This window comes from Marmota flaviventris, chromosome 3, assembly GCF_047511675.1.
Source record: "Marmota flaviventris isolate mMarFla1 chromosome 3, mMarFla1.hap1, whole genome shotgun sequence".
Taxonomy (NCBI): domain Eukaryota; kingdom Metazoa; phylum Chordata; class Mammalia; order Rodentia; family Sciuridae; genus Marmota; species Marmota flaviventris.
Window position 1 is genome coordinate 72277513 of NC_092500.1, and position 19323 is coordinate 72296835.

General features: G+C 33.1%; 1 protein-coding gene across 5 annotated transcripts in view; it reads left to right on the forward strand.

Annotated features, from left to right (window-relative positions):
• The window catches only part of Pus7l (pseudouridine synthase 7 like), a 29746-nt gene that overhangs the window by 406 nt on the left and 10017 nt on the right, over positions 1-19323 (forward strand). Inside the window, exons 1-5 of one of the 5 annotated variants that reach the window (XM_027934145.3) lie at positions 73-160; positions 3237-4159; positions 10696-10855; positions 12576-12768; positions 17394-17492. In XM_027934145.3, coding sequence (XP_027789946.3) covers positions 3253-4159; positions 10696-10855; positions 12576-12768; positions 17394-17492 — 1359 coding nt within the window. In that variant the 5' untranslated portion in view covers positions 73-160; positions 3237-3252. Of the gene's footprint in view, positions 1-72; positions 202-3236; positions 4160-10695; positions 10856-12575; positions 12769-17393; positions 17493-19323 lie in introns of those variants that run through there. The other 4 variants (XM_027934147.3, XM_071609948.1, XM_027934146.3 and 1 more) reach the window with 4 other exon arrangements.

Here is a 19323-nt window from a genome sequence, read left to right on the forward strand (position 1 = left end):
TAAGGGTGAGCCTGTCCCTTTAAATATGCCTCCGTCGGAGGCTGAAAAATCAAAAGCTTCCGGACATGCGCAGAGCGTGCAGAGGAACGCCTTCTTCTGGACTTAACACCGGTGCGAGATTTTGGCGCCACGTGGGGATCGTGTTTGTGTTCATGATCGGGTCGGGATTGAGGAGTCCTACTTTTTATCCTCAAGAGAAGGGTGACGTGGGCCAGGGTCGCACCTTGTATGGGGGGGGCAGGGGTGGGCGAAGAAACAAGTAGAGCTGCTGTCAGTGTTGGAGAGTGTTTGGATGTGAAGGCTTTGCCGCTCGAGGCTGTAGTTCTGTGGAGGGGTGGCTTCGGTAGGAGTTTCACAGGCCTGGGCGATTGGTGAAAGAGGATGAAGGACAAGGAGCTACCTTTCTCTGTTTCTAACACCGTCGCAGTATCCCTCTTCAACCAGCAGTTCCTCAACCACTGCCAGCCAACTGCTCTCAGCGCCCGACTCTTCCCTCATCAGCAGACTTCTGCCTGGGAATACTGCCCTTAATGGGCGCCCTTTCCACCCTCAAGGTCCCCTCAAGTTTTTTCCACCTATTTCATTAGTTTAGAAGTCTTTCATATCTTTTTCCTTTTCGTGGGGAAAGAAATGATGATCATCTTCCGGGGCCAATTCCTCCAGCTGAACCCCTTGTTTTTCTTTCCCAACTCTTACTCCATCAGATGCATCCTGCTCAGTTTCCTCAAAGTCGTCTTAGAAAAATGTCCTTTTGGATTGTGTTCCTTTTCTACTCGAATATCTCCAGTGGTCATCTAGTGACGGTGCAATCGATTCTAAATCTTTGACAGACCATTCAATGTCCTTCATACTCTGGCCTTAATCCAGCTTTTTTTCCCCAAAATTCTGTCAAAGTTTGACCTCCCACCTCTAAGTGCTCTGTATCTGGGCCATTTTTCTCTAACATATTGCATATTTTGTTTGCACGTTACTTATGCCTCTGCCATGTTTCTATCTCTTGAATTATTTCAAAGACTTATGTCTGCTTCTTATATTGTGTCTTTCCCGATTATCCTAGGCAAAAGTCACCTTTTCTTCCTTTTCATTCTTAAAGCTCTTATTTTGTTTTAGGTGTTTCATTCAACAATCAGTATTGATTATAGACTTACTGTGTGCTTGATGCTATTCTAAACACGGGTTAATCAGTGCATAATGCAGAGTTCCTTTTCATATGGAGTTGATATTAGGTTTGGGGACATAGACAGTAAATAATAAAGAGAAACATTAGCTAGACATGCTATGGAGAAAATTAAATAGGATTTTGTGGAAGAGAATGACTTGCATATTCCTATGGATTATTGGTCAGGATAACCCTCTCAGAATGTGAATCCTAAAAGATAGTTATATGAATAAGGACAAGTTTAAGTAGTAAAAACAGTTATGAAGATAGTGAAGAATGCCAGTGTAACTGGAATATAGTGGGTAATGGGGTAAAGGTACAAGATGAGTTTGGAGAATGAAGGCAAAATGTTTTTGAAAGCCAGTACAAATAATTTAAATTTTGTTATGAATGTAATAAGAGGGCTTTAAACAGAATTGTGATATGATTTACCTTTTTAAACAACATTCTGGATACCTCATCGAGAAGGACTATAGTAGGCTGGATACATACGCAGGGATTAGAGTCCTTCACAAAGTCTTGAGAATTTGGGGGAGGAAGTATTTAAAGTAATGGTGATGAAAGGACAGTGAGAGTGATCAGGGAGTCATATCCTTACAGTTTGTGCAGAGGTTTTTTGGTGAGAAAGTCAAAGTTATGACCATAAGAAAGAATAACAAAAATAAAGTGAAAGTGGGAGCTTGAGAATGAAATTGAGGAAGCGAGAAACCAAGAAATTAAATGGATTATCCATATAGATGATCATGATGTAATGCTGGATAAGAATATTGTGAACCAGAAGTTATAAGTGAATAAAGATGAGTCATCAGGAGAGAGAGAGGATGGCAGTGGAGGATAATGCCTGATGGCATGATCTGCAAAGGAATTGGGAGTTTTAGAGGTAGGGGAAGAAATGATAGGGAAAGATCAGTGGGAAACAGAAAGTATAATCTCCAGGTCCTCAACTAGATGAGTGTAGGAAAAAAACAAACAAAAACAACAACAACAAAAACCACTTTACTTGAGAGGACTATTGAAGAAGGAACCTGGGGAAATAGCCAGGTTTTAATAAGGGCAAGAAATAGAAGAGACTGTAGGAAACTAAAGAATTAAGGAAAATGTATATCTCCATTTACATTTTCTAGGAAATTAGGATATAGAGAATTTGCTGTGATTTCTGCATAGCACAATGGAAAGGATTGAGAAGGGAAGTGGTTTGCTCAGTTGGTCCAGTTTAGTACAGTATATTTTAGAAATGAGATGAAAGTCCAGATGATGATAAATTATCTGGATAATATGAATAACACAAACTGAGTATTGAGGCCCCCTGGACAATTTATCTTTCCAACAGCTCCATGAGTTATGGTAGCAGTGGATTTTATGCCTACTGAGTGAAGGTGTTCTCAGAGAACTATTCTCTTGTCTACTGCTTCAAAAAAAAAAACAACAACAACAACAAAAAAAAAACCCTCTAAGGGTTTCTTGTCTATGATGCCAAGGGTAGGATTACAGTTTTTCTCTGAATCAACCTCACATTTTTATATCAATATTAATTGGGGGCTTTAGGGAAGGCTTAAAGTCTAGGACTAACCTAGACCTCCCATGAAATGTAAACTCATAGTAAGTTGGCATTTAGAACTTTGTTAAGCTATCAATTTTGACCTTTTTTTTTTTTTTTTTTTGATCTTGTCCCCTCTCCTATTTTAACTTCTAATATATAAAATCTAGCTGTTATTTCTCTGGAATTAGTTGCAAGTTTTAGGTTCCAGAGGTGGGATTGGACAAATCATTGTACTTGTCTTTTCTTTGTGGACCTACAGATATTTTTTTTTTTTTTGGTAAGCTTGAAATTGATCCTTTTTAATTCTGGATAGTAGGCAGAAGACTAAAATGAATGAAAATCAATTTATAAATCACTAATTGTGCCAAAAATGGGTCAAATACACATGATTTATAGTCATAAATTGTTAATGTCATCTAAGGGGACTCAGGATTGAAAGGAACACAGATCTATGTACATCTTGCAAACCTTTTCCCTTTTTTGTTAGCCACAACTTCTCTTTCTGATTAACTAATTGTCTTTTTGTTTCTTTTGTAGGCATTATTATTGAAGAATGGAAGAGGATACACATTATAGAATCAGGTTTAGTTCTTTGTGTTTCATCAATGAGCATGTTGGATTTCAGGGTACTATAAAAAGCTCACCAGGTGACTTTATTGTTATTGAGATTGATGAACAAGGACAGTTAGTTAATAAAGCCATTGATGAACCAATTAATGCAGTTAGTAAAATACCTGAGCTGAATAATTTTGCCAAAAAGCCAAAATTAGATCTTCAAAATTTGTCCTTTGAAGATGGAAGTTACCAAGAACTTAATACTTTGTCTAGGTGCTCTGATGGTGACCAAAATCATCAATCTAATTCAGAAAAAGAAGATACCATCAGTGATAGGACTTTCAACTGTGAAGAAGAAAATGCTGATGTATTAAACTTCTTTTTAGATGAAAAAACAAATGAATTACTGAATCAGTTTGCCTGTGATGTAAAAGAGAAATGGAATTCAGAAACTGAGCTAATTGGGCCATCTCCTGAATTCTCATTAGGCAGGATCCTTGACAAAAACCAAAGGGCTATTTTACACAGTGCTATTAGGCAGAAATTTCCTTTCTTAATAACTGTAGGAAAAAACAGTGAAGTTGTTATAAAACCAAATCTTGAGTATAAAGAACTTTGCCATTTGGTATCTGAAGAAGAAGCACTTGACTTTTTTAAGTATTTGGATGCAAAGAAAGAAAATTCCAAATTTACCTTTAAACCTGATGCAAACAAAGACCACAGAAAAGCTGTCCACCATTTTGTCAATAAGAAGTTTGGAAACCTTGTGGAAACCAAATCTTTTCCTGAACAGACTTACAGTGCTTGTGATCCAAATGTAGTAATAACAGTAAGATTTCGGGAAAAAACAAAGCACAAGAAAAGATCTCTTCTTGAATGCCAGGAAAGAAAAGTGATATATACAGGTAACTAAATAAAAAAATCATGTCTTGGATAAGCTTACTTAAATTTAAAATTATGTGGAAGCTGAATACCTTCAATGAATTGAATAGACGTGGCTAGAGAGATTCTGGGAAAAAATATATTGGTCTGTTACTTAAAGGAAGATGAATCCTTCCAAATTATATTAGTGTAAAAATTGGCCTGAATAATATGGGTAATAAAGATGTTTATAGTTAACATAGTCTGAATTGTATCGTGTTGAAACCATTGTTTTGTGCTCAAAAAGTTTTATTGATTTCACATTTTGAACATCAATTAAAATTAAGTTTTTGGAGATAAGAAAAATTTGTTTGCTATGTTTGGAAAAGTTGAAAAGAACCCCCCATAACCCAAAACAATTAAACTTCCCTACCCATGGTAAAGACTCCTAAAACTGGGCTGTGTCAGTCTTCTCTAGGATGTGCTCAAATTTTGGCATGCATTTTAATCATCAGAAATTTTTGGTAAAATGAATTTTTGAGTCCCACTCCAATTTGTGATTCAGAAGGGTTGGAGGGGGACTTTACAAATCCTTCACTAATACTTTATCTATTGGTTTGGGGACTACGTTTTTAGAATCACTGTTTTAGGGGATGTATAGAATTCCTAGGACGGATGAAACTGATGAAATCTCACTGTACAATTCTAGCTGACAAAGTTTAATTGGTCTGTATCCTGTTCGAAGATTGGAAAGTATTTCATATGGTCATGTTTTACAAATTTACTTAGTGAATCATTTAAAAGAAGACCAGTAACCCAAGTTTGCACGGTTTAATGTGGCACAGAAACAGGATTATGTACCATGTACATACTTTGTGTTATAAATGAAAAAGAGTTTGGATTTTTGAGTTATGTGAGTATAACTTTTCATTATGACTCTAGTTCACAAAAATATTTATGAAATTTAAATATCTTTAAGATTTAAGTTCCTTAAATGTGAAAATGGAAATAATATATAGGCAAATTATTTTAACAATTTATATCTTTTTTTCCCCCTCCTCAGTATTGAGGATTGACCTCAGAGATGCTGTATCACTGAACTATATCCCCAGCCTTTCTGATTTTTTATTTTGCAACAGAGTCTTGCTAAGATGCCACCATGGTTGCCCTTAAATTTCAGAACCTCTTGTCTCAGCTTCCAAAAGCACTGTGATTACAGGTGTGCACTACCATGCCTCGCACAATTCATAACTTTTAAGTGTACTTTAAAAATGGGATAGTAGTAAAACCTTACAATAATATTCTCAGGATTAAATGAAACTCATGAAATTATTTAGTATATAATAATTACTTAAACGTTAGCATCTTTTTCTCTCTTGGTAATTTCTGTCTAGTTGTGTGACTTGACTTTCCCAAGATAAAGCTGCTCACATAGAATTTGACATATCAGGCATGCAATAAATATTAGCAGATAAGTCTATTATGAAGGAAAAACAATATTAACTTTATATGTAGGGAGAAGAATTGCTGTTAAGTGATTTAAACAGCTCTAGGAATTCTTATTTTTAATACTAATTGAAATTCTAATAGTACTAATTTGAGTTAATGAGTCAAATGTGGAAACTTTTTATATTAATTTAAATAAATTTTGTAAAGCTATGAATGGTTGGAGGGATATATTAAAAGAAGAATTAATGGTTTGCCTGAGGATAATATGAAGGTGCTGGGATACCTACAAGCCCAAGAACAAAGAGAGAGACAAAGATAAGTATTGCCTACTCCATATTTTTGCTTAGGCAATGCTTTATGAGAATCAAAAGGTAAAAATATTTAATAACTAGATCTATATAAAACCTGGATCCTTTTTAAAAAAAATCCTTAAAAAATTTTTAATTGTGGTAAAACCATGTTAATTATTTTTAAGTGTATAGTTCAATGGTAAGGGCATTCACATTGTTGCACAAATATCACCACTATTTGTCTCCAGAATTTTGTCATCTTCCCAGGGTGACACTCCATACTTATTAAATGAAGGTTTGTGTTACTTAGCATAATGTGTTCAAGGTTCATCCATATTGAGGTATGTGTTAGATTTTCTTTCTTTTCTAAGGCTGAATAATATTCCATTATGTATATAACACATTTTGTTTGTTCATTCATTTGCCAATGGATAGGGTCACTTCCACTTTTGGACTATTGTGAATTATGCTGCTATGAATATGGTTATATTTAAGTTGCCTTTTTAGTTCTTTGGGGTATATACATAGAAGTAGAATTATTAGGTTATATGGTAATTCTGTGTTTAATATTTTGAGAAATTGCTTTGCCATTTTTCAATGACACTTTTTTGAAATACTAGTAAAAAAGACTTTAAGCATCCAATGAAAATTTCATTTTAGATATTTATTTTCCATCTCTAGAGGATTCACTTGACTTGTAGGTCTTGAATTTCCTCACTATGTTTGTGCTTTCCTTTAATCTTTGAGTTTATTTTTGATAGAGCCTTAAAAATGTTTACTAATTTCCTCTTTCATGGACTGATCTTTATTTGGGTTATGGGTCATGTGTTTATGCTTCTTCACATGTCTAATACTTTTTTTAGAGGCCCAAAATTGTGCTGTTGCATTGTTGAGTATCTGAATTGTGTTGTCTTGTTTTGTCAAGTAAGAAGTATTTTGCAGATTCATTTGAGGTTTCAAAAATTTTAAGTTTAAAGGGAAATTTACAGTAGGTTTTACTCTGTGACCATTATAGAGCTCTTGTCTAGAAGAAGTCCAGGATAAAGATCAAGGTGCAGTAATGTTAGAGTCTGGTTCTCTCCTTAGTTTGCAGATCAGCACCTTCTCTCTCACATGTCCTTTTCATTTTTTAAAAAATATTTTTTAGTTGTTGATGGACCTTTATTTTATTTATTTATATGCAGTGCTGAGAAATGAACCCAGTGCCTCACACATTCTAAGCAAATGCTCTACCACTGAACTATGACCCCAGCCCTTCATTGTGTGCTTTTGAGGGAAGAGAATGAGAATGCTGTGTTGTATCTTATAAAGATGCTAAACCTATTGTACTAGGGTTCCACCATGATGACCTCATTAACTTTAATTACTTCATTTGAGACCCCATCTCCAAATTGGCCATACTGGTGTTTGGGGCTTAAGCATATGAACTTTGAGGATATACATATAATCAGTACATAACAGATGATAAATGATTATTATTATTTTATGTCACTAAGTTTTAGTGCAGTATTCAGAAGTTAATAGTGATTTTGGTACCAGAAATGGTTGCTTCTATAACAAAAGCCTAAAACTGGTAGGTACCTATTCTTAGGCAGAAGTTTGAATGTCCCTATTATGAAAAGGGATTATTATGATAGTTTACAGTAAAATGTTAGAATCAAGACAAAAGGGATCCTTGTTATATAGTGCCAGAAAATTTAACATTGTGTAAATCTTTAGTTAAAATGGAAAGCAGAAAATGTATCTGTTGAAGGAATGCTCAAAGATTTCCAGGCAAATATTGAAATGTAAACTGGCTTTTTACTGCTTATAGTAAAATTCTAATGGAAAACCAGTCACATATAAAGGAACTGGATATTCTGTGTCCAAAAAAAAAAACAAGCAAATTATATGCATATATATTTAAATTTCCAATCACTCCAAGTAGCACATGATGTTTAAATTAAGAAGTGGCTTCCAGGCAAGGTCCAGACAGCATGCTCTAAGAAGGAAATCTAGATGTGATTATAAAATCATTTTGTTAAAATTTTAGAAAGATTTGTAATAATGCTTTAGAGAGTAGTTCAGACAGACAGAGGCCTTCTAAGGATTCTAAACATGTAATTCTTGGACTCTTGTTTAAACAGTAGTTCTAGGATTTTTAGGGGAAATATATCTCTGCAGCTTTAGCCCAAAGTAGGAAAGGTCTTTTCTTAATAAATTTGAGTATCTTTTGTCTAAGGGAGTAAATCCAAAGAAGATCCATACAGTTCTTTTAAAGGGTCAGACAGTAAGTACTAAATAAAGAGGTATTTGAACTCCCAAACTTGCAAAGGCAGTCACTAGTGTGGGAAAACTACTTTGCTACAAATAGACATTTATGGAAAAATACTTTTTTTTCCTCCCAGAACTAAGAACCAGAGGTAAACGTAAGAGCCATTAACAAATTCCTAGACATTGATAGTACTAAATTCTAATAAAGGGACTACTAACATTTACTTTGCTAGCATGGAATTACTAAGGATCAGTGACTTCTTCATAATTACAGTTTGAATGTGAAATCCAGAGTGCTTATGCCATGTGTGTCCCAACATATTGAGGTGTGTGAAAATATCTATGTTTTCTTTCACAGTTCTTTGTATCCTTTATATTAAGAGAAGTTGTATTTGGGGATGTAAATTCAAAAGAAAATATACCCAACTTGTGCCCTATTTATTTCTGAATTTGATGTAGATGTAGAGATCCTAGAATTTGAGCTGATGTAATAGGATGATTCTTTGGGGCCATAGAAAATATGTATATTTTGAATAGGATTGGAAATTAAATATGATTCAGAGCATGGATTTTACTTTTCAGCATTCATGATGCTCTCAGTGTGCCAATCCTCCTTATGTTGCCACAGTTTGGCCTGAGTGACCAATAGGACAGGACAGTAATTGTGGTGTATGATATGACTTTTGAAGCTAGATCTTAAAAGTATTATACTTTTTTTTGGTCCATTTTTCCTGGATTGCTTACTCTGGGGAAAACCAGCTACTATAATGTAAGATACTGAAGCCATCCATTGTAGAGGAACTAACTAAGCCCTCTCACCAACAGCCAACACAAACTTGCTCACCATGTGAGTGATTCTCTTTAGAAATGGATTCTCCAGTTCCTCTTAGGCTTTTAAGTCATGGTAGCCTTAGCTACATTTAACTAGAACTTCATGAGACCTAAGCTAGATCCACCCAACTGAGATGCCCTTGAATTCCTGACCCATAGTAACCATGAGAGATATATTAACATTGTAAACCACTAAGGTTTGGGGTGACTTGTTATGCAACATTAGATTAATAATACATAGCCTTTAACCCTAGATATATACAAATTGTTAATCAGCAACAAGCTCAAGGGATTACCTATTCTGATTTCTGGAAATCTTTCTTATCTGGAACTCTGCCTGGTGAATTCCAGCTCACTTAGCCTTCCTGAACTCCAGTCTCTTTACCCTTTTAATTCAGCAAGACTATTCTATTCTATTTGGATTCTACCTCCATGTGTTGTGGTCCAGAAATTATTTCTAAGTAGAAAACCAGCAGCATTTCAGGACTCAACTCATGTGACCACTGTTATTCAGTTTCCAAAAACAGCTGTTTTATATGTTTTGTTCAGTTTTCTAATTGTTTACAATGGGCTGGTATTCATGATTCCAACATAGCTCAAGGTGGAAGTCTGAAACTAAATTTTAAAATTTAGTATCATTGATTTTCTTTGTAATGCTTCATTTTTCACAAATAAGAAAAAGTTATATATCTTATAAATTTAGTGACGTTTAAGTTTTTGTAAGTGTTCCCATTTTGTGTTACTTCAATAAGATTCGGTGTAGAAAGATAAATTTAATTAGATTATTTTAAATTGGAACTAAAAGTCTCATTGTCTTAAATTCAAGTATATAAACTTCTACGTAGATGTGATAATATCATTGATTTGATTATCTAAAATATTTAAATGAAATTCCAAATAATCATAGATACAGAAGTGCTTATTTCCTGTGGCTGGGGATATTGCTCAGTTGGTAGAGTGTTTGCCTTGCATCCACAAGGCTCTGGGTTTAATACTCAGCACCAAAAAAAAAAAAAAAAAGAAAGAACGAAAAGTGCTTATTTCCTTAGGCTAATTTGCAACAAACTGAGTTGGGGATTCCTTCTTACATGGCTGACCTTTCCTAATGACATCCCCAAGATTATCAGGAATATATATGACATATTGAACCCTAGTCTTTAATCTCCTACAATGAATGTTATTGTACAAAATTTAAATTGGATTGCTAGCCTAGAACTACCAGTCATTGAATATAATAGTTAATAAAATAAGAATAATCTGTTTTTTGGGAGCATTTTACCTTGGAACCTGAAAAGAATTTGAGGGAGAGATGCTGCTGTTATTAGATCCTGAAGAATAAAAAAAAGTATGATGAATAATATATGGAAGGAACACGATTTAGACAGAGAGACTTGTACAAAAAGTACAGAACTGTGGAAGGCTCTAATCTAGCCATGGATTAAAGAAGTTCTCTGTGTCAAAATTATAGGGTACACAAATGAAAGGGGTACATATGGAGATGGAAAAGCTAAATTTGTGCCAGGTATGAATGACAGGTTAAGGGATTTGGATTATTATTATTTTTTATTTGTAGACCATCAATGAGCCAACTCCTTTTAAAAAAATAACAGATGAAATCTATGATACTGATTTTGTATTTCAATTAAAAATGTTCTTTATCTAAATTGGTTCATTATCCTGATCTGTATAGTCTGGTAAGAGTGTCATAGATATGTGGTAGCTACTTTTTTAATAATCTAGGATAATTTGTGTTTTAGCTTTTACCCTACGAAAGGAAAATCTGGAGATGTTTGAAGCAGTTGGTTTTTTAGCTATCAAACTTGGTGTGATTCCTTCGGATTTTACTTATGCAGGCCTTAAAGACAAGAAAGCCATCACCTATCAAGCAATGGTTGTGAGAAAAGTGACTCCAGAGAGGTAATAAGGTATTATTATAAGTAGATTAACCTATCAACATTAATTAATTTATTATAGACCAGAATACTCTGTATTATACATATAATTGTCTTCTACATAGAGTTTTGTCTCAATTTTCCATTGAAAATATTGGAAGTTTTAGAATAAAACTGAGAAGTGACAATTTTTAAATTGTCCAAATTGTTTCTAAATATTCTGTACTATATTCAAATATGAATTATATTCAGGAAAGTGTCATGAATAATTTTTTCCTAATTTTTTAATACTTTTATAACTTTATTATCCTTATTTAGAATAATCCTTGTTAAGTATAAAATACTCTAATTAGCTTCCCTTTAGCTTAATCAAGTTTTTAAAAGTTTTTGTAATTGCAAAAAAATTTATTATACATTTAGAAAGTAGAAAAAAGAATAAAAATAAATTAAATCACTGATTATTCTAAGAGATAACTAGCATAAACATTTTGATTTCTTTTAAGATATTTTTCAGACTCTACCATGTATTCATATCACACATATATTTATTATATATATGAAAGTCGTATTACATATGCAGTTTATGTTTTACTTTTCAAAATAAAATAATTAAATTATATGAAAATTTATGTCATCAAATATTTCAAAATCATGTCTGTGATACAGATTTATTAACAGTTACCTATTTTTGGAAATAGGAATTCTTTCAATTTTTTTATTATAAATAATACTATGATTAATATTTTTATACTTAAATCTATACCTCATGTGTACTTTCCTCAAGACAGAATCAAAAAGTTGAATCATTGGGTCAAAATTCAGCCTAATTTGATGTAATATTAATATTTTAATCCTTATTCATCAGATATTTAAGTATTCACCTATTTACAAGTAGACTTGTCTAAATTCTTCTGAGCTTCTTGTATAAGAGATAAAAAATTCTGATTTTTGATTTTGCGGTCAAGAAATACAGTATAAGTAAGAAAGAAAGACTTTAGATTTTGGACCTTTGAGAAAAAAGCTAGTTTTTAACTACCAAAGAAAACAAATGTTACTAGTTTCTGTCAGGAGAGATTGCTTTCATTTGTCTCATGGTATGGGGTTTTAATTACTCTCCAAGTAATAGCAGGATTTTAGTAGATGCAAAAAACCTAGAGATATATATAGAGGGATAATAAAATAAACAATTTCCTAATAAAACATAATTTTATAAAGACTACAGAATATGAAGGTAAAAGAAAATTTTCATTGGCTCCTTCAGAATGTTAAAATTCATTCTAAGAAAGCTGAGATCTACTTTAGGTGTTGAGTAAGAACTGAAAGTTTGAGTAAGGAAGTGTTCAAAACAGAATTTCAGGAAAATTCTCTGTGCTAGTGGTTTTCTTGATAATTTTGGGGAAAGGGACTGACAAGGAAAGGAGCAAAGTCCAGATCAGGGGAAACATCAACACCTATCATTTGAACTAAGGAGAAGTCAGAAGTTCTGCATACGTACTCCATGATAGCATTAGTAAGTAATACATGTACAAGTTCCTAAATAGGACTACTTCTTTTAGTAGTCTATAATAGTGACTAGTGCATATTACTTGTTGAAATAACATTAACTTTAGAATGTTCCAGAAAAAATACTGTGTAAGTATTATTCTGGTATAAGGAGTTACATGGCAACTATCATTTCAAATCTTATATTAAAGTAATTTTTAAATGTAAGATTCAGTCAAGTCTATATAATTTATCATTTGCAGGTTGAAAAATATTGAAAAAGAAATTGAAAAGAAAAGAATGAATGTGTTTAATATTCGATCTGTTGGCAAGCCCCTTAGACTTGGACAGCTCAAAGGAAATCATTTTGATATTGTCGTCAGAAATTTACAAAATCAAATAAATGATTCTGTAAATTTGAGAGAGAGAATTTTTGAGGCGATAGAAAATGTTAAGGTAAGAAAACTCAATTTTTAAATAGAGAATCACAGGAAAACCTTCATAGTCCTTCTTTTTACATTGAAGTGAGAACAGAACCTTCTGTACCTTTTTATATGCGTGCATAATTATTTTTAAAATGATAGGGTTATTTGGCTTGTTTTCTGTGTTCTTCTTAATTCAGTTTTATTAAAATAACATAAATATAATTTTAAAAATACAGTATATGGAGATCCCTTAGAGAAAGGAGAACAATCTCTTGCTTAAAAAGAGATTTCTTTCTTTCTTTTTTTCTTTTCTTCCTTTCTTTTTTTTTTTTTAGAATCTTCTTTATTATTTTTGTCAGGGGAATTTATTTAGTTAGTTTTTGGAAAATTCTTTCAGTAATTCTTTTAGAAATCTTTGTTAAATAGTTAATTACTTTTCAAAATTATACATAATTTTTTTTCTTTTTAATTTGATTTAAAATTTTCTTCAATATATAAAAATAAATCATGCACATTTTATTATGTCTTACAGTAAAAAATTACTTAAATTTTTAAGTGACATCTGCCAGTTATTTAAATATGCACATACAACCACAGTTTTTAATCATCTAGACTAGGGCATCCGCAAATTTTTCTATAAAGAGCCAGTAATAAATATTTTTGGCTTTGTAAGCATATGGTTCTTATTGCAGCTAATCAACTGGCCTTGTGTAGAAGCAGTCATAGATAATACATAACTGAATGAACATGTGTATAGAAGTTCATTTTTAAAAATGAATGTTGAGCCAAGTGTGACCTGTGGGCGTTAGTGGTTTGCCAACTTCTAATTGAGAGTAGTTCTCATACTGGGGAACTTTAAAAAAATTTCAACAATCAATTTCTACTTTTAAGTCAATTAAATAAGAACATTTGGGGTGTGGCTTTGGCATTGGTATTTTTTTTCTTATGTGGATATTTTATTATTTTTTATATGTCTGTTATATTTTATTTATATATAACAGTGGAATGCATTACAATTCTTATTACACATATAGAGCACAATTTTTTCATATCTCTGGATTATACAAAGTATATTCACACCAATTTGTATGTTCATACATGTACTTTGGATAATAATGACCATCATATTCCATCATCATTTCTATTCCCATGCCCCCTCCTTTCCCCTTCCACCCCTCTCCCCTATCTAGAGTTCATCTATTCCTCCCATGCTCCCTCTCTCTTCCCCTGGCATTGGTATTTTTAAACAGCTTCTTAAGTAATTCTACTCTGTAGCTAACATAGAAAGACACTGATCCAAGTTCTGACCACAAAGATCTTTTTGCATAATTTTATATTTCTCTAATAGGAAAACAAACAAAGCATGGTTTTTAGCTGCCTTAGAAAATATATTTCAACTAAAGAGTTTTTAAATTTAGCACTGTCACATAGGTGTAGGAATTCTCTGACTATGTATTCTATACGTTTTACCTTTTTCCATGACTGATCTATCTAAAAATTCTGTTTTTCCTAAAAAACTATTTCTAAAATGATATGTCTTTTAAAAAATGGGGGGAATTCACTGAACTCCCATAACATTTATTACTAGTCATCCAGTGGTACTTAGGAAGATACAACTATATATTATAAAATTTCCATTAGAAATAATCTTAGCTTTAGCCAGTTTGCTTGCTTTTTTTTTTTTTTCTTGGTACCAGAGATTAAACCCAGGAACACTTAACCACTGAGCTACATCATAGCCCTTTTTGTTTTTTATTTTGAGACAGGGTCTCACTGAGTTGCTTAGGGCCTCCCTAATTTTCTGAGGCTGGCGTTTGAACTTGTGTTCCTGTTCCCTCAGCCTCTTGAGCTGCTAAGATTACAGGCATGTACCACCATACCTAGCTCTACATTTTTTTACTGGTGTGTTATAAGTTGTCCATATTGATGAGATTTGTTGTTATATATTTATATATGTACACAATATAATCCTCAAACATAATTTGTTCAATATCACTCCACAGCACTTTCCTCTTTTCCCAACTGTGATCCCCTGGTCCCTTTCCGTTACTGACCTCCCTTTGATTTTAGGAGATCCACTCCCACCTTTCTTTTCCTTTTTCCTCTCTAGCTTCTGCATATGAGAGAAAACAATCCTTAACAATCTTTAACCTTCTGAGTTTCACATATGTTGCTTAACATCCATTTTCCAGCAAATGCCAGAATTTCATTTTTCCTTATGGCTGAATAAAACGTATTGGGTATATAAACCACATTTATATATTGAGTATATAAACCACATTTTCTTGATCCATTCATTGATGGATACCTGGGCTGGTTCCATAGTTTGGCTATTGTGAATTATGCTGCTATAAACATGGGTATGCATGTTATCACTGTAGTAAGATGACTTTAATTCTTCAGGATAAATACCACGGAGTGGTATAGCTGGGTCATATGGTGGTTTCATGCCTAGTCTTTTGAGGAGCCTCCATATTGATTTCTATAGTAGTTTACTCACAGTCCCACCAGTAGTGCAAAAGTGTTCCTTTTCTCTGCATCCTCTCCAGCATTTACTATTATTTGTATTCTTGGACTACCATTCTGATTTGTGTGAGATGAAATCTCAGTAAAATTTTGATTGCATTTCTCTAATTGCTAATGATGTTGAACATTTTTTCATGTATTTGTTGGCCATTTATATTTTTTCTTTTGAGAATTGTTTAATTCATTTGTCCATTTATTAATTGGACTATTTGATTTTTTTGGTGTAAAGTTTTTTGATGTCTTTATATATCCTCTGTCAAAAGAGTGGCTTAGCCAGCTTTTTTATTTCTTCTTCTTCTTCTTTTTCTTTTTTTTTATTGAGTTATGTTCCAGGATTTATTTCCCAAAGCGTAAGGCTTTGGTTTAAAAAGACAATATTATAAACTTGTCAATTTCTCTTACATATTAAGAAAGGAGTAATACTGTTAAAATAGTTACAAAGGTGAAGAGAGTTGCATTGCACCAACAATGATTTTGAATTTATATACCTAAGTGAAATTTAATTTTTAAAAAAATTTTGTTTATTTATTTATTATTTGTATATGACAGTGGAATGCATTGCAATTCTTATTACACATACAGAGAACAATTTTTCATATCTCTGATTTTACACACAGTATATTGACACCAATTCGTGTCTTCATACCTGTACTTTGGATGATAATGACCATCACTTTCCACCATCATTTCTAACTCCATGCACTTTCCCTTCCCATCCCACCCCTCTGCCCTATCTAGAGTTGGTCTATTCCTCCCATGTTCCCTCTCCTTCCCTATGAATCAGCCTTCTCATATCAGAGAAAACATTCGGCATTTGTTTTTTTGGGATTGGCTAACTTAGCATTATCTTCTCTAACTCCATCCATTTACCTGCAAATGCCATGATTTTATTCTCTTTTATTGCTGAGTAATATTCCATTATGTATAAATATATGCCACATTTTTAATCCATTCATCGACTGAAGGACATCTAGTTTGGTTCCACAGTTTACCTATTGTGAATTGTTCTGCTATAAACATTGATGTGGCTGTGTCCCTGTAGTATGCTGTTTTTAAGTCCTTTGGGTATAGACCAAGAAGTGGGATAGCTGGATCAAATGGTGGTTCCATTCCCAATGTTCCAATAGTCAGCTTTCTTTTAATTCTCATGATCAAATAATAGAGTTGAGTAGCCTTGAAAATAAGGAATCTTTAAAGTTTTCTTCAGATAGTAATAACTGATTGCTATCAACCTTTTATTATATTTAAGTAATTTGGAGGGAAAGTTAAAATTATCCTGGTCATTCTAAGTTATTGTCTGATATTAGTTTATTCAAATTTGAAATAATTAAAAATATTCAACTGAGATTTAATGTAGAGTCTTTAATCTACTACAGTTGATTTGTACATGACATAAAGATGGAGTTCCTTTTGTATCATACTGATAATAAATTATCTTAGCATGTTTTACTGAATAGCTTTGAGCTGTTGTTCAACAATAATTATTGGCTGAATACATACACTTTGGAGCAGTAAATTACTGTTTTCTATTTCTTCTGAGTACTATGGCAGTTTGGAAACATGGCATCAAAATTCACCTCCATCAAAAGGTGATTTCTGTGCTCCACCCTGGAATCTAAGTGCTATGTTGGCTTAAGCTAGAGTACTGCTGGAGTGATATTGTGGCATTTTGTTGGCGCAGCTTTTAAGAAACTAGTCAAACTAAATAATAAATGAATATATAAATGAGTCAAGACTTGTGAGGTTTGAAAAGAAATATTTCTTGTTCCTAACATTTCCTAACAGCAGAAGAGTCTCAAAATAAGAAAGAACCTAAGGGTGAGATCAGATCCTATTGTTAGGTAACCAACGTCATTTCAGTTTTCTTTGAACTTTCCTGACTTTAACAGTGAAGGTTGCATGTCCTAGGAAATCCTCAGTATTGTGAATGGGAAGCTGACATATTTTTTAAGCTTTTTCCACTGGTCTTATGTGCTTTTAATTTTCTAGTTATTTGCTCCCTGAGTACATATTACTGATTATAGGATTTAAAAAAAATAAATATGATGAAAAACATTTGATTATGGTAAATTTTTGATGCAATGATTATATTTATTTATTTTGAATTTATTGACTATTTTGTATTTATAGAATAAAGGTTTCGTGAATTACTATGGACCACAGAGATTTGGGAAGGGAAGGAAAGTTCATACAGACCAAATTGGATTGGCTTTGCTGAAGAATGAAATGGTATGGATTTTGAAAATATAATCTTATCTATTGAGTCATCTATACTTATCACATAAACCAGCCCCTTGCTTTCTTAACCTTAGCTTATGAACACTTATACACACATAGATTATATTTATTGAACATTTATTAAACAATTACTGTTTTCTTGATATTATGTTATAAAGAAGCAAACCACATGTTGTGTACCTTAATAATACTCATTTGAGACTTGGCAAAGAATTAACACTCCTTCAATTCTTAGTGAACCGAATAGAAGATTTAAAGGAAACATACCCTATACATACAGAAATCAGGTATCAGATTGCTATGGTTTTGATATGAGGGATCCTCCAAAAGCTCCTGTGTTAATGCAGAAATATTCAGAGGGGAAATGATTGGATTGTGAAGCTGTACCATAATCAGTCTATCCTTATTTGAACAGACTGATTAGGTGGTAACTGTAGACAGGTGGGGTATAGCTAAGAGTATTCCCTGAAATGGTTCAATTTCCCTGTGGCCCCTTCCCCCTTTCTCTCTGCCTCTTGACCACCATGAGCAGAGCAGCACTCCTCTGCTACTCCCTGCCGCCATGTCATTCTGTTTCACCCTGGATCCAAAGCAGTGAAGTTAGCTGACCATAGACAGCCTCTGAAATTGTGAGCTAAACTGACTGACTAAGTTGTTCTTGTTAGATATTTTGGTCATAGCGACAAAAAGCTGACTAGCGCACAAATCATATAAAAGAAAGTCCAAAGACTAAAAGTGAAACAACAAATTTGAAAACAAAATCTGACTAGTCTCAAATGAAAATAAAAATGTATGTCACAAATAAGAAGCTGCATTTCACCAGTTAAAAGTCTGTGTGTGTGTATGCACACATATATTTGTATATATGTAACTTTAATATATTTATACTTATAATTACATGTTATATATTCACATATTTTTACATTGGAATGGAGTGCATAATAAAAATTGTACATTTGAACAAATACAAGATTATTCATATGATGGTGTAATGCTCACTCATTTGTGTTCTAATGTTTTGAGTGGAAGAGAAAAGCAGCAAAACTTCTGAGAAGCATTGCGCATTAAACATCATATATGGAAGTATGGCTAACAGCAGTATATTTATACCACATCTGTAAATTTGTATTCAGTTCTGGGCCTCACATTTTAGGAAGGACTTTAACAACTAGAAAATAACTGATACCCTAAAGCGTGATCCAGAAGCCATATTCATGAAAAATGTTTAACAAATGGTATTGCTTCAGTCTGGAAAACTCTGAAGAGAAAATTAACACAAAATATTTGAAATTTTGTTGTATGAAAGAAGAGATGTTTGGGATTTATAAGATACAGCATACATTCTACTTAAGTTCCACTATTTGTCAAATGTGTTGCTATAGGGAGACTATTTAACTTTCCTGAGCCTAGGTTTCCTTATCTGTAAAATAGAGATAACATGTATAGCACAAGATTTTTGTGAGAAGTAAGGATATAGCTTTTGTGAAAGCCAGACCCATAGCAGATGATTGTTGAAAAGTTCAGTTGAGGGGCTGGGGCTGTAGCTCAGTGGTAGAGCTTTTGCCTAGCATGAGTGAGGCACTGGGTTCAATCCTCAGCACCACATTAAAAAAAAAAAAAAAGTAAATAAAGTTATCAAAAATATATTTAGGGGCTGGGGATGTGGCTCAGCGGTAGCGCACTCACCTGGCATGCGCAGGGCGCTGGGTTCGATCCTCAACATCATATAAAAATAAAATAAAGATATTGTGTCCACCTACAAACTACAAACTAAATAAATATATTTTAAAAAGTTCAATTGAACTTTTAATGCTCTGGTTCT